Below are 15,885 nucleotides of genomic sequence, written 5' to 3'. Positions count from 1 at the left end.
GCTTGCATATAGACCCTTATTTCAATATTTCACTTTTTTTAAACTGTTCCTTTCTTTTTGCAGTTACTTTTAATATTTACTTGCACTATATTTCTCTGTCTTTCTGTAATATTGTGTTGCACTGTTGGAGAAGCCTGTGACTTAAGAATTTCATCGACATAACTAGCTATGGTTGTATGACTAATAAAGAACCTTGTACACGTATGGGTGTTTGAGTGGCAGCAAACATGCACACCTCAAGGCACAAACATCCTCATGTCAGCTGTAGAGGGTGTATACCTCTAACCATAAACCACACACACACACACACACACACACACACACACACACACACACACACACACACACACACACACACACACACACACACACACGCGCGCGCGCGCGCACACACACACCACACACACACACACACACACACACACACACACACACACACACACACACACACACAGGCAGACACAATTTAAATACCCTTATGCCTCACATACAGTCAGTTGATGCGGATCCAGCTCTGATGACACCATCATGGGACGCTCAGGGCTGCTTTTTCTGGTTTTTGTCCTAAATGTTGCTCACTGCTCGGACATTCTGGGTGAGTCTGCAGGGTTACAATCCATCTGTGACTGTCAGCTGTTTATAGGCTTATTTTACTGGTCCTTAAGGGCTTGTTTAACCTGTGGCATTCACACTAAGCAGCGCTGTTGTGGCTTTCCTATGTGATTAGTCCAATTACAAATGCACAAAGGCAATAAAGCCACATGCTGAATGCATCTTGAACACACTAAATAATAACTATTTTTGCAATATGTTGCTGATGGCATTTTGGCATTGGCACTCCAGCAGTCAGTTTATTACTATTGACCAGAGGTGTCACCTAAAACCACATACGTTTCCTTACAGCCTTTAAAAGTTAATATATTAGGGTCGTTAAGGTTTTTCTTTGTGTAAGGGGGAAACCCTTGGCAGCCTACAGTTATGTAGAGATCCTACTGTACAGTTTCACTATGAAGTCTTTGTTTCTGCAGAGTCAGAGACTTGTAGCTGGAGATTAAAGTTTAAGCATGTGTTTTTTAAAGTCGAAAGCCTTAGTTGTTTACCACATCCCCAGTCTGCGATGAAGAGCTGCTGTGTACAACTGTTGAATGGTTGCTGTTTGGTGAGAAAAAGAAGCCCTGGGGCTCAGGAAATATGATGCAGTGCATGAATAACTGATTTTTTCTTTTAGTTATTACTTTGTTTGTATCCTTAAGGTGTGCTTTTTCCGTGCTTGGCTGACATAAATGTTGGCAGTAACCTGCAAGGACAAATAAATTATAAACCCACAAGGCATAATTGAACTGATCCAGCATATTTATTTCTCTCCCTGTCCTTTTAAAAGGCTTTGGAGGGTCTCCACATTGTTTCCATTTTGCTGTGATGTATAGTAAGACATGCAGAGTTTCAGCTTTCACAGCATTTGATGCAAACATTTAAGTTTAGACTGCAGCAGCTGGCTGTTTGCTCTGTTTTTAACCATGAAGCAATGCGGCAGCACACTTTTACTCATCATGTCTCTAAAGCTGAATAGAGGTTCTTGGCTTCAGATGGCTGATGGGGCAAACTGTGTCCTCAGGTGCACTTGGATAAAGTCAGCAGAGGAAGCAGGATGAAAGGGACTTTGTATGCATTGAGTCTGCACACCACACTGTCCTTAGTGTTAAAACCTGTCAGCTCAAATTAAATGTCCTTTCCTCTGAATCCTCCCCTAACCGCGGCTGATCGGCCGCCGCTGTCTGGGTATGGATCAGGGCGTAACTTTTGGACTGTTTTCATTTCATTAACATAATGGAGTCCTCTATTGAATATACTCTGAGGGGACAGCGTTGCATTACCCAAATGTCATTTTGTGCACAATGTCCATTCCCTGTCTTCACCCCCTCAATTATAAGAGGGCAACTTTATCTTTGACTTATACTTTCATATCAGTTTTGGGTTGCAAATCAGAGAGGTTTGTGGTTTCATCTCTGCAGGCTGCATGTGGAAGTTTAGCCTCTGTCACATTATATAAATGAGTGTGTGAATTGGTGAATGCTGGCTTGTGTTGTCAAGCGCTTAAGCAGCCACCAAGACTAGAACAGTGCTGCATCAATGCACTTCATTTGATATGTGTTGGGTTGGTCCATCACTTTGGTCTGGAGTCTGAAGTTAAGAAGAATAGTTTTCTATTAAATATTGAACAGACATTCATGGTCACCAGGGGATGTATCCTGCTAACTTAAGTGACCCCTTGACTTTTTCTCTACATCAACAACTATTGGATGGATTGCCAGGTCAAATATTTATTTTTTTCCAATCTCCAGATGACCTCTGGCCCAACCCGACCTGTGTGTTTATGACCTTATGTCTGCAAAAATAAACACATCAACCTCAGCTGTACTTTGTGTTAATTGCTAAATTACTAATTATACAACGTAAATACTGTAAAATAAGATAGTGAACATGATAAACCTTACAGCTAAACATTGCCATGTTAGCATTGCCCCTGTGAGCTGCATAGCATGTTGACAGGATCTTAGTCTTGTTTGTATTGATTAGTCATTGGCATGTTGTAATTATGATAAAATGATCCTCATAACCAATGACCCGGTTATTCTCATTAATCACAGTTTCACCTAACTAGTAAAAGACAATAGGAGCTGCAGAAACCCCTTTCATAAGCACAACAACAGACATCTATCAGCCTGCCCCCCTACCCCCTCACATCATTCCTGTTTCCCTAGTATTTGCAATTGTGGGACTGCTCAGGTAAACCTTTGACCTCTGATTGTTACTGAACTTTTTGTTGTTATGTGTCTCAGGTCCAGGCGAAGAGTTAATTATTGAGATCAGACACAACATCACAGCAGTGCTGGGAGAGGACGTGCACCTGAGATGTATATATCTGGGAGAGAGCCAGATCCAGAGCGCCGAGTGGAAACGCCGGACAAGCTCCAAAATTAAATTTAAGAGACTGGCGGGATTTGCTGATGGCAAACCGTTTAGCCGTGATAACGTCTCAAACCCAGTCTCTCTCACCAACCTCACAATTCACATGCAGGTGTCCAGCGTGGAAGTAGAGGGAGAATACATCTGTGAGTTCAGATCAGAAGAAGAGTATGATTTCGACAGTGTATTCCTCACTGTAGTAGGTAAGCAAAGCTGGGTGTAATTCTTTAGTCATTAAAGGTAACCTGTTATGCCAAATCCACTTTTTCATGTCTTTTATAGATAAACATGTGTCCCCTCTGTGTAAAGAGATTCTGAAAGTTTCATGAAAAAAGATTCACTCTCTTTTTGTCCTGATCCATTTATATAAAAACCGTCTGAAAATGAGCTGATCAGATTTTGGCCACTTTATGATGTCATAACGATTTGGCTTGTGTAACCATTAGCCAATCACCAACCAAGGTAACACCCCCCACCTTATCACCTGAATCTCTTCCTAGAGCACCATTGTGTTTTTTTAACCAAATATCTCGCAGAGGGGCATGGAGAGTGGCACCTTATTTTCATCTAAATTAAAGATCGGGAATCTTTTGAAACAGGGCTGAAACAGAGGGGCTTATGGGATGCTACAATGCATGATCTGTTTGGTATTTCGAGCCAAACACTTCAAAGACATGTTCTGTATATATCTGGGACCTAAACTATATTGATGAAAAACAGTATAATAGGGGACCTTTAAAAACACTGACAATGTGGTTTGACATGACTTTTTCTTCTCAGCTCGGCCGGATATTCAGGTCGAGGTGAACTCAGAGACTATAAACGGCGCTCACTACCAGGCGGTGTCGTGCTCTGCGTTCGGTGGCCGACCTGTACCTCAGATCAGCTGGTTGGTCGACAGCCGCCCTCTTTCAGATTACCCTTTCACTGTGGACGTGAGTGAAACCCTTCACTCAAACGGAACCTCCACCCTGAGCAGCATCCTGCGCTTCCCCACCCACCTGCAAGACGAGGACAGCGTGACGTGCGTGGTCCAACATCCAACCCTCCCAAAGCCCACTCTCACCACAGTGAGGGTGGAAACCTTCAGTAAGCTCAATGTTTTCAGTGTTGCTGTGTTTCTCCGTCCGTGCTGCCAGGAGGTGACATATTGTATTGCATCACCAGTCAGGGTCTTTTTGTAAACGTGCATCATGACTCAGCATCTCACAACACAATAACATTTTCCTGCTGATTTTTCACACTGGCCCTTCCTTCCCACTCTATAGACATACACAGTGACAGACCATAAATCACATTGCACAATGCAATGCATTCATGTGGGAATGCACTCTTTTCACTGGCGTCGAGCATATGGAACAACATAATGCAGCAACAGCCCAGTAACTAATTATTAACACACCACAGTGCAGTAAGCAATTAAATTGCTTTTTTTAATCAACCATTTTTTTAAACTCAAATATTGATTACAAAAAAAAAACATTTCTAGTTGAGTGGTGACATTTATTTTCCAAAGTTCCCACTTTCAACACCAACAAAGTTTTTGCACACCATAAGGTATGAATGTAAACATGTAGAAAACAAGGACATATGCTTTATTTAGACACAGGAATATTTATTTTCAAATAATTCATCTTCAGATGGCACTAGCATCTAGAAGTCTAACACGACTCATGTACAACTTTAAAGCAAGTACAAGGAGCTAGTAGTAAAGATACTAAAACACTCAAAAGCTTGGATTTCTTGTCACCTCAACTAAACCAGCAATGTTTAATTTTACACCACACATTTAGGCTCCTGCCTTATGTTAAATTGAAATGAAGGATTCAATTGAATTCCTCTTTATCCGTCACGTATACAGTGACATTTGGTGCAGGGCAGCTGGAGGCCAACATCAGACAAATCAGTTGGCCCAATCTTAGCAAATGTACCTGTGGTGCAGTATAATGTTGCTCATGAGGACCTTTTAAATTTGGTCATCAATCTTTAAAAGCTCTCACTAATGCTCCTCCTCGCGGAATGCCGGTTTCAAACTGAGATGCCCCCTACTGGTCACATACTGCATTTTGGCTGCTTTGCTCTCATTAGCATGATAGGGCCAGCTAATTTATCCATAATACTTTCACACCCCACTGAAGTAATGCAGCTTAGGCTATAGGTAATTCTCCAACTGCAGTGGTTAAATCTACACATAATTTAGGTGTTAACAGATTAAAGCGATTAAAGTGCTTAACTCACTTTAATCGCACACACCCTTCCTTAACTCATTAGGAATGGCTGGCTATTGTACAACGCCACAACATTGATATATTTGCTAATAGCCTGTGATCTCTGCTGATTCCCTTTATTAAATCCTGTGGTTCTCTCAGCGTTGGTTGGACAGCAGCTGGGCCAGACATCTGCTCTCAGCTGCAGCCCGGCCAACAGATGGGACAGGTGATAAGCTTAAGTCAGCACTTTCCAGAACCCAAGCAGAAGCCCCTCACGGCTCGTGTTTAGCTAACATTCAGCTCATCCGGCCACCGGCTCCTATTCAACAAAAACACCCTGAGCCTCAACTTGATATCTGACTTTTTAATTTGCTGGAAAAAACATTAAAAATAACTCTTCTCGCCTTTCTTCCTGCTCTTTTAGCAAGTCCAAATGTGACTATTAAAGCAGAGATGGTACAAAACGGAGGAAGTGAGTTCTGGGTGGTCTCGTGCATTTCGTCTGGAGGGAGACCTGACACCGACATCGCCTTGGCTTTGAACACTGACGAAGATCTGCAGAGAGAGGAGCACTCAGACTCAGACACAAAGACCAGCTCAGTGCTCCTCCCTGCAGCTGTGTACGAGGGGGTCAATGTCACCTGTGTGTTTGACCATCCTACATTTACAGACAAAGTGTCACGAGTCCTAACACTGCCGTCTTTTTGTGAGTGTTATCAGCATTCTGCTTCTGAAAAACTGCTGATGCTCGTGATGTAGAAGTCACAGAGAATATATGTGCTTTTTATTCTGCAGATTTGTCTGGAGTTCAGTTATTGTTCTCAGAGATGAGAAAAAACAGTGATGACTCTCAAGGCACTGAATCTTTAGAGCTAAAGGACGGACAGAGTGACACCGTCATCAGACTGCAGGTCACGGGAAATGTGCCACATTACAACGTCACCTGCCAGAAGTAAGAAATATTCATGTGAAACTGGTAACTGTTTATTTAGGTTTTGAATGTTTTGTTTTGTTTTGCAGTCTCGTGCAAAGAAAAAAAAATATGGGGTGACATATTGACAAAAACAACATCAATGCTCCTTTTTTCCTCCTGTACGCATAGACTGAAACAACTAGAGGATGTGGTAACACGTCTGTTGGCACCAAACCACAAGCGATAGACTGCAGGAACCAGATTTAGAAATGTTTCCTGAATGAAAAAACACTCATATTTTAATGTTGGTAAAACATTAAAATGAAGAATGAATTCCTCCTTGTGTTATTGCTTGTGTTGCCTTTTAGAGATGATGGACCGTTGCCTGAGGGTGTGGAGCTGGTTGGCAGCAGCCTCACAGTTCAGGGTCCTGTGGAGCATTGGCACGCCGGCCTGTATGAATGTTCCTTCTCATATCACCATCTTAAAGCAACGCTGAAGTTTAACGTCACAGTTAAACCTCAAGTTATACAGCCTGGTAAGTGAAAGTCTCTGCATATGTTTCTTTCCATGACTACATTTTGAAATGTCTGTATTATTCCTCTATAAATTATTGATGTGGATCCTTCTATCTTCTCAGTGCCTCCAACAATACGGGTTGATTTGCGGGCTGAAGATGGACACAGTGTGATTGAGTGCTCAGCAGCTGATGCTGTTCCCGTTGCTAACATGTCCTGGCTTCTACCAGAGGGTGTGTCTGGAGTCTCTTGGTTCAATTTCACTTCTCATAATGGAAGCCACTCTGTCAGAGGAGTTTTACTCCTCCCTGCCTGCTCGCCTTGGGAGCTCACTGCAGAGTGTGTGATAAATCACCCTGCGTTTGAGGAGCCAGAAAACAGAAGCATAACTCTCCCTCTTTGCGGTATGTTCGACAAATCATGCAATGGATGATTTTGTCTGAGTACTGGACACATTTGGCTGTAGAAGTGTCATATATTTTATATTTTTACTCAAAACCACTTCCTTTAGTTTCACTTCTCTTTCCCACTCAGCTCGCCCAAACATCACCATCAACTCCAGCACTGAGAGGAGAGATGGTGTGGAGTACACAGAGGTGGACTGCTCTGTGGAGAGTGTTGCCCCTGCAGCAACAATAACCTGGCATGTTGGAAACAGTGACAACAGCATCAGTTATCTGTCTGAGACCCAGGTCCAGGCTGATGGTCTGGTATCGGCCCGCAGCTCTGCACGCTTCTTGTCTTCTTTGTATTCTGGTCAGAATTTGACGTGTACGGTGGAGCATCTGAGCCTGGAGGCACCAGAAACAAAAACAATACACATTCTTGGGCCGAGTACGTTATTTCTTTCTTCGAGATATTTCTCTCTGTGACTCACACAGCTGCTCACCCCCTTCCTGTCACTCCTTGTTTTCTCTTTCAGAAGCCCCTCTGATGAGTGTGTCAGTGGTGAGACAGCAGGACTCTCCCCTCTGGCTGGCAGTGTGTAACTGCACAGGGGAGGGTGTGGGGACCAACCTCAAATGGGTCCTTCCCGAAAACACCAAAGGCCTGACATCCCTGCACTCAGAGTCTGAAGGGTATGTCCGGAAAGCCCGGCTGACTTATCTGTTCCCTCTGGCCCTTCATGAGGGGCAGCAGCTGACCTGTGTCTATCAGTCTGAACATGGAGCTACAGAGACAAAGACCCTTCCCATCCCCAGATACTGTGAGTTTAACACAAAAAAGGCTTTTATGAACTTCTGAACTCCCAATAATTCACAGTGATGCATTCAGCGATGGTTTACCTGACTTTCCTGCAGATATCTCCGCTGTGACAGTCCTTAACCACACCACTCCTCTGCAAAGCCGCTACGGTGATGAACCCTTTGCACACAGACTGGCTCTCCAGGAGGATCATCACAACCAGAGAATACTGCTCCGAGTCGAGGGAAATGTACCAGAGTACAACCTCAACTGTAAAAGGTGGTGTATCCTCTGTTATCTCAGAAAACCATCAGTAGGAAGCACCTGCATGCAACACAAAATAATTGTTTCCCCCATTGATGAGAGTTAAGAATTACCAACCTTAAAATGTTAACTGGATTGTTTGCACGACATGGACATCATCCAGGATAATTTCGATACTAATAGTTGGTTTGAAGATATTCCTTTTTTCTTGTTTTTCTTGTTAACACATTGCACGAAAAGACAAAAAACATAAATGAATGGTCAGTGTAGCAATGGCCTGATACAGCTTGTTCCACAGTCCTTTTGTTGTCCAAAACACCTGGGCAGTTCCCCAAACACACCCTGCAGCCTTAATAATCACGAGAGCACACATGTATTCGGGGCTGAAAAAAGCCCACAACTTATTCACATTTACTCCTGTTACATAAGTGCCGGAGTGATTTATAAACTCACTACAAACAAGTTAAACTTCACATTGGTTGGGATAAATGTTCAACAATGTATTTAGTAAGCACTTATGGGGGGAGACAGCATTGAGTAAGGAAGTCAGTAACATTTGAAAGATGACCGAACACATTGATGGTTTTGGTCTTTTCAAGTGATATAGGACCAAAGACAATCGATTTTTAGACATATTCAGTTAAAAATCTCTTGTGTTTCAGGAGTGACGGCTCATCTGTCAAAATGGACGGTGTTGCCATGGTGTTCCCGTCAGAGCTCACAGAGCAGGATGAAGGCCTCTACAGCTGCCAGGCGTCCTTCTACCACCACACAGCCACAGTCAACATACAGGTGGAGGTCACGAGCGAGGAAAAACATCTAGGTGAGCTGTCATCTTTTGAATAAAAAAAAAAAAGGCTTTCTGAGCATATCAATATCCTGAAGTGTGTTTCAAATATAAATATGAGCTTTTCTGAGACTTTTGTTTAATATTTGTGGTTAATACAACTGTGTCTATGTATGTGTTTCAGCAATTGCAGCCATAATCTGCATGTCTTCGGCTTTGGCTATCCTCCTCATCCTCGCTGTCACCCTGTGGGTCTGCTGGTAAGTTAAATGGCTGCACAGGTTACAGGAGGGAGAGGGCAGGTGATGTGTTGCAAATTAGGGCAACTCTGTCTGTGGCACACTATACGAGACAAACAGGATGCGCGGATCGCATACCCAACCAACCCACTAACCCCAGCATCAGGCTGTTATTCACAAACAGGAAACAGTGTGGCTGAAGCAGACAGGTGCCTCTGCCGCCACAGCCCCGTCTGTAGACAGGTAGAAAATGTTCCATTTGTCAGTGAGAAAATCAGAGCTATTTTCCATTTTCCTCGTTGGCCCATTATCACTAACGCCACATTGCAAAAGGGAAGATAAAAAGTCCACATCTTCAGGAAGTTATTAGTATAATGAAATTTGAGCTCCCATTCATCAATGAGAAAACTCCACAAATCCAACTGTAATCTTTGCTTTTGAGAATAAGAAACAGTGAATCACTCGTCTTTTACGACTGATGTGGGATATCTGTCACAAACAATATGATTTCTGCCTGCAGAAGTTTCCACATTTTCAAATTCACTGCCAGATCTAACTTCTGTCAGGACCGTTTATCAGGATCAGATCTTGCCGGGAATAAATCTGCACTGTGCGGCACAACAGCAGTTCAGAAGCATTTTCAATAGGCCTGGCTCTGTGGTCAGAACATTTGGTCAAGGTGCCATTGGTTGACAGATCCCCTGCTCCAGTGGGAGGGTCCTGTCAGGCTAATTTGGGAAGGTCAGTCACGCAGTGTACACCAAGAAAACATGACTCCCCGGGAGAAAAACTATTTTGGGACCAACGTTAAACCCCCTGACCCCCCCTCCAGTGCTGGGGACACATTTTGACCCCAGCAGTCTTCATTGGGTTGTCACTGAGGTTATGAATGAACAAAGTGAGCTGCTGCCTCTGACATGAGAGAGAAGGATGAGGCCTCGGGTCACCCCTCGCTGTCTGTCTCATTGACCCTCCTCTGGCATAATGCATCACACCTGCAACATGTCCATCTGAACTGAAGTCAGTGTTAGATTGAGTCACAGGGCCATCTAGTGGTGTCGTTCAGCCCTACGAGTTCCTCAGAAGTGTGTACACAGGATTTCTCATGATTCATACAATCTGTTTTTTGTTCTACAGCAAAGGATACAGCAAGACACAATATAAGGTATGTTTGGATTCAGTTAACATGAACAAAGTGTTTTTTCTGGTTTTATTAAATTATGATGCACATTTAAAACGTTAAAAATAATTATCTCAAACTGTTCTTTTTGTCTTACTTTCTCTCATAATACTTCAGAAGAAGGAGTCTCTCTCGGCCTTGACCTCTATGATGCAGGAGCCCGGCTCTCCTGAGGTGAAGAAGCCAGCAGTGACAGAAAACGACAGTGAGGAATACGATCAGCTGGTCAATTTCTCCATAGTCATCGATCTCAAGAGCACAGTGTAAAGATAAAATCAGTTTCGGATTACATATTCTGCACAAACTATAAGGCTTACAGCAACTGCCACATTGTTCATTATTTCAGTGTATTTTTATGAGCATTAATTGTGAGATTGTTTCTTTTTTAACCAATTTGTATTGACTCGCATTACTTTGGCACTTTTTTAACTTACTTGAATTTTGTATGTTTTTTTAATGCAGATTGTATTTTTTTTGTATTTCTGAATAAAATAACCCATAATATATATTTTTTTTTTTACGTGTTACCATACGACTTAACAACCATCCCATCTCCAGATTTAGAAGACTTTTACTTTAGCTTCACACCATCTGCCCTTGTGGTAAACTTGGTCAACTAAATCAGTGAGGACCATCTGCTGTGACGACTAAGAAACTCTAAAAATAAATCTTGTCAGTGCAGGTTCCAGATACAGACACACTCATCCTCAGCTCACCCGCCCACATCAGGTCGCTGTGTTGCTACACCCTCTTGTGGCAAATGATTACACACACAGCTGAGTGAGTGAGGTTTTAGTCACAGCCACAAAAACTAAAATCTGTTTTCTTTTTAAGTTTTTACTCAGAACTCTTCAAAGTATTTGCTAGTAAAACAAAGTTTCTTGAAGTAATCAAAATGAAACGATATTTTGTATAAAAGGTTTAGTGCCACAAAACTGCTGTACAAAAAAATGACTCAATATAATTGACATAAGATATAATTTGACAGTGATGTCATTTGGTCACTACACAGTTTCAAATATTATGTTTTACTTTTACCAGTCTTCAGTATTTCTTTTACATTTCACAATTAGCATTACTTTCCTTTAAATAAAAAAAAAAAAAAACTGGATTGGATGGACATCAATTATATTAGGACAACCAAACTGTATGTAGGTTTTATTCCAACAAAACACCACACGGTTATTTCACTGATCAGCACATCTTAAACCAGAGACAAGGGTAGGGAACCAGCATGATCTCAGATAATGACGGCATATGATGACAGAGCACTGTATTACATGAGAAAACATGTACAAATAATGAAGATAATTAAACAGCTGAAAACTGTGAATTACAGAGGCTTCAAAATGTAGCAATACAATCAAAACAGTTTGATACAAATGTACAACTATTGCTTTAGGAACTGAACTGCGTAAGTAAAATATGACATACACGGATGTCCTTTCACATTCATTTATCTTTTCTTGTAGACACAGGGCCTCAACTGCAGTCCAAATGTTTTTATATTTTCTGGAGCGTCTGCTGTCTTCATTAGTTCAAAGGCGTAGAAATGAGTGTTTTTGTTCTCCGATTCCTTAAGGGGGAAAAAAAGAAACAAAATATTATTTATCTTTAAACGGTTAGTCACTGAGTGGATGTGTTACTCTATGTATAAGCTTGAGTAAAAGCTACAAGCCATCATGTGGGTAAACTCTTATTCACATCAACATATATATGTTAATCTACCTTTGATATATTTAGCCAGGTCCCTGTCACAGAGTGCATGGAATATTTTCTACCTAATGTATTTTTGCCCACAGAAAGGTGCAGCTTCCAGCTACTTACTCCCTCTTATTGACTACACAAAAGTAAAAATACAATTATGATACTTTTATTGACTTTTGAAGGTTTAATTAGGACTGTACAGTTGGCGAAAAACATCTTAATGTGGATGTTTACATGCAAAACTAGTTATAATTGTATATTAATCAAGGTTTTTATAAAGGAGGAAAGGCTACAACCATTGCGGGTTTCAAACAATTGTGACAAACGATGCGCCTAATCGATTGATATTAATCGCACTAGTGAAAGTAGACAAACATAAAAGTGTTTCTGTCCTCTTATTTAGTTTCTTGCCTCACCTTGGACAACAGCTTGAATCCCAGGCTTGCCAGCCCAGTGACGAAGTTCCGCACGTTCTCGAACCTGCTCGCCACTTCTGCTATTTTGAGGACACCCCTACAATGATGGTGCAAAATGGTTATACACACATATAGTATTCATACATCGATCTGCCATACATCTAATAAATAACACCAAACACTTTACCCAATCTTTAAGACACGATTGGCCTCTGCTAGAAAATCTGCCAGGTTGGTCCCCATGAGAGAAAGGCAGAACACAGCGATGTCCACAGATCTGTCAGGAAGAGGGACCTGCAAAGAGAAAAGGTGTTTTATTTTCTAACAATCTCACAGATTATACATTTATAAGCGTGCAGAAAAATGACACAATGACACTCACGTTGGCCATGTCGCAGACTGTGACAAGCTCACATGTAGCCACCAAGTCGAAGCTGTGCACTTTGTTCTTCACACTGCTCGCTATTTTACAGTCGCCACAACCAAAGTCTGCAACCACCAGAGTGGGAGGCCTGAAATAGATGATAAAAAAAAGTCAGCAGGGTTAGAAGTACTGTGTACAGCAGATAATGGGAGTTTTGGAAGAAACAAAAATGCTATTGAATTGTTTTCATTCTTTTGAGGGTGTAAAAAGGTGGTGCTAACGTCTTGAGAAAAGGCTGAAACTGGTGCGCGTTTTGATCTGGAAGGATAGAATCTGTGGTCTGCTTAAATTGTTTGGAAAGACTTGAGCTGTATTGCTATAATAAAATGGTATTTACTGTCACTTCATCAGCATATATTGAACTAAACTAAGGACTTTATGACAAATTATATTTCTCTCAGTGTATATGATTGTGATACCAGCCTCCGTAGAGGTCGGAAACCTAATTGATTTTTCCACAGGGCTGAACTGAGAAATATATGTAGACCCTTTGAAAAATGTGTAAGAATATATTTAAAATCCTATGTCAACTAACTATCTTTTTGCAGCTTTATAATGCATCCTTCAGTCTTGTTTGGCGAATGGAGCTCAAGTGTCCCCAAAACGTTGTCAAAGTGTTGTGTAAGGGTCTCCTTGTAATTAAGTAACCAATATTTTGCCCCTCAGGTCACATGAGGACACTCGAGCTAGCGCCAGTTGCTGAAGAAGACTATGTGATTCAGTTGAATGCTCAGAAAAGCTACTTAGATAAATACACTTTGTTGTCAAAGGTCAAGTATGAACTTCCATGTCCAAATTACAAACCTGGTTAGATTTGACAAACCTCAAAATGCTGTACTACATGCAAAACATTACATTACATTGCCTTTAAGCTCACTTTAGTTGAATGTAAGCGATGATGGCTTGCACTGGATTAGCCGGCCATCTCTGGACCTGTGCAGTGTATCCTCTGTGGTAGATCCCAAAAGCCTCCGGGTCCTGTTTGAACATACGCTTTGCTTCTCCGCTGGTCGTGCTGTACAAAACTTCATTAATGTAGCGGAAACGAGCTGACTCCAGACGCTGCTCCATGCGGGACCGGAGAGAGGAGGAGCGGTCCTGCTGCCCCTCTTCTTCTGGTACCACAGGCTCCTCTTCCGTCTCCGCAGGACCCTCCTGTTGGACCTCGTCCTGTTGGACCTGGTGCTGTTGGACCTGGTGCTGTTGGACCTGGTGCTGTTGGACCTGATGCTGGCTGAGGAGCATTTTGCGCAGCTTCTCTCTTTTCAGAATCTCTGCTTTGCTCAGCTCAGGTTTCAGTCTTTTGCTGGGAGATGGGTGCTGATCCTCTGTGATCTCCACTATAGGTTCCTCTGCTTTTTGTTTTGATACACCAGCAGGAGATTTTTTTTCAGCTTTTTCAACTTTGCCACCAATTTCCGGCTTCTCTGTTGTAGCGGCTACAACAGTTTCCTCTTCAGGGTTTTTCCTTTTCTGTGGTTTAGGTTGCTTTACCTTTTTCTTTGCTGGAGTTTGACTCTTGGTATTTGGAATTATTTTGACGTCTTCCTTTGGCTTGTCTGGCTCTGCAGATTCTTTATTGACTAACTCCTCATGCTTATTCTCTCTGAATTTATTATTAGATTTCCTCTTGTTCTTCATTTTTGTTTTCCACTGTTTTCTGTTTAGTTGCTCATTGTCCTCTGGTTTATTTCCATTTACTGTGTCGGATTGGGTCACTTTTATCTCTTCCGTCTTGCCCACAGATGTGGTTTCTGCCTCCGGGGTCACTAAGGGAGAGAAATACATTTTGATATAGTTAATATCAAAATGTCCTGTTTCAGAATATATTCAACGCTTAAATACTTATCCACACAAAAATATTAATTAAATGATGGAATGCATGTAATTACTCACCAATTTTTTTATATTTGTTCCTTTTGTTTGGTACAGGTTTCTCCTCATTAGCAGTCTGGTCTGCGTCCTCTGCTTTCTTTCGCCTTTTACTTCTCTTCTTCTTTCTCTTTCTCTTAGGGTGTGTCGGGACCACTTCTGCCTCACTGTCACTTCCCTGCTCTTTGTCTTCGTTCTTCCACTCTGGTACCGACCCCAGGGTCTGCAGGGTCCGCATCAGGCTCTTCTTTCCAACCAGCTTAGCCTGATCAGGGGATACATTTCAGATATCGTAATTAGCCCTTCAACCTAAATACTCAGTATTCTTTCAAAACAGTGTGTAACGGTGAAAAACACAATATTAATAGCTTCCTTTATAACAAATTGCCTTAATGAAAAATGTGTTTTTAAATTGTTTTATTAAGAAAGAGGGAAGAATTATGTCAACATAATATTTGTCCTTCTGTTACCAAATGTGGCATGATAGCAACACAATAATTACTTTGACTTTTTTTGTTAATTTATGTTTTTTTCCTATTCAAATCCATCCGTCTGGCATGTTTCAAGGAACATAATTTAAACAAAAACCAAACACACTTTAGAAAATGTGCAGGTAAGTTGCCTGGCTATCATGCATTCATTATGTTGCACCATTTTCTGCTTTGTATGATACACTTACACAACTCAAGGTAACATACAGCCATCATAATGGAAATAACTGCGTTTGCTCATTTGTTTTACAACTTACTCACAACAGGTTGCTTATCTGCATTTACATGTACCTTGGCATTTGTACTGCTGTTCGCCTTCTGGTTGTTTCTGAGGACGGTTTCGGTTAGGACTTTAGCGTCTTGTTCATCACTCCATTCTTCTTCCTCATTAAACATGATTTCTGAGGACTGTAAAATGAAAACCAAACATGTAAAAAAGAGGAGAAAAAGTCTGCGGGTGTCACTTCTTCTCTATCGACGTGCTAACTCTGCTAATTCAGTCACTCACCAGTTTGTCTCTAAAGCAGAACAACGAGATATGTTACTTGTCAATCGGCTTTTGTTAAAGTCGGTGATGGCACAAAAACGTTTAATTTAATAACCATGTAACTACATGAAGTTGCTTCAGAAATATCTTGTCAAAAGCAAAAGCCACGTTGGTTTGTCTCATGTGCTTGAAGGAAGCAAAACAGAACTACATGCGCATGTTGAT

General features: G+C 41.6%; 2 protein-coding genes across 2 annotated transcripts; one reads left to right on the top strand and one right to left on the bottom strand.

Annotated features, from left to right (window-relative positions):
• Positions 1–480: 480 nt before the first annotated feature.
• Positions 481–10,755, top strand: si:ch211-149e23.4. Its single transcript, XM_034113288.1, has 14 exons — positions 481–595; positions 2,841–3,170; positions 3,748–4,056; positions 5,602–5,883; positions 5,973–6,129; positions 6,459–6,628; positions 6,731–7,012; positions 7,143–7,442; positions 7,531–7,815; positions 7,910–8,072; positions 8,720–8,880; positions 9,029–9,104; positions 10,221–10,248; positions 10,381–10,755. The coding sequence occupies exons 1-14, from the start codon at positions 529–531 to the stop codon at positions 10,528–10,530; spliced, it is 2,760 nt and encodes a 919-aa protein (XP_033969179.1). The 5' UTR covers positions 481–528; the 3' UTR covers positions 10,531–10,755.
• Positions 10,756–11,404: 649 nt separating this feature from the next.
• rrp8 (ribosomal RNA processing 8) lies at positions 11,405–15,885 on the bottom strand. The gene is made up of 8 exons (XM_034113409.1): positions 15,682–15,885; positions 15,465–15,581; positions 14,707–14,947; positions 13,688–14,579; positions 12,769–12,898; positions 12,574–12,680; positions 12,387–12,483; positions 11,405–11,839 (listed from the first exon to the last, which is right to left on the bottom strand). The coding sequence occupies exons 2-8, from the start codon at positions 15,567–15,569 to the stop codon at positions 11,720–11,722; spliced, it is 1,692 nt and encodes a 563-aa protein (XP_033969300.1). The 5' UTR covers positions 15,570–15,581; positions 15,682–15,885; the 3' UTR covers positions 11,405–11,719.

Source organism: Trematomus bernacchii, unplaced genomic scaffold, assembly GCF_902827165.1.
Source record: "Trematomus bernacchii unplaced genomic scaffold, fTreBer1.1, whole genome shotgun sequence".
NCBI lineage: Eukaryota > Metazoa > Chordata > Actinopteri > Perciformes > Nototheniidae > Trematomus > Trematomus bernacchii.
This window is presented reverse-complemented; position numbering and strand designations above follow the sequence as displayed.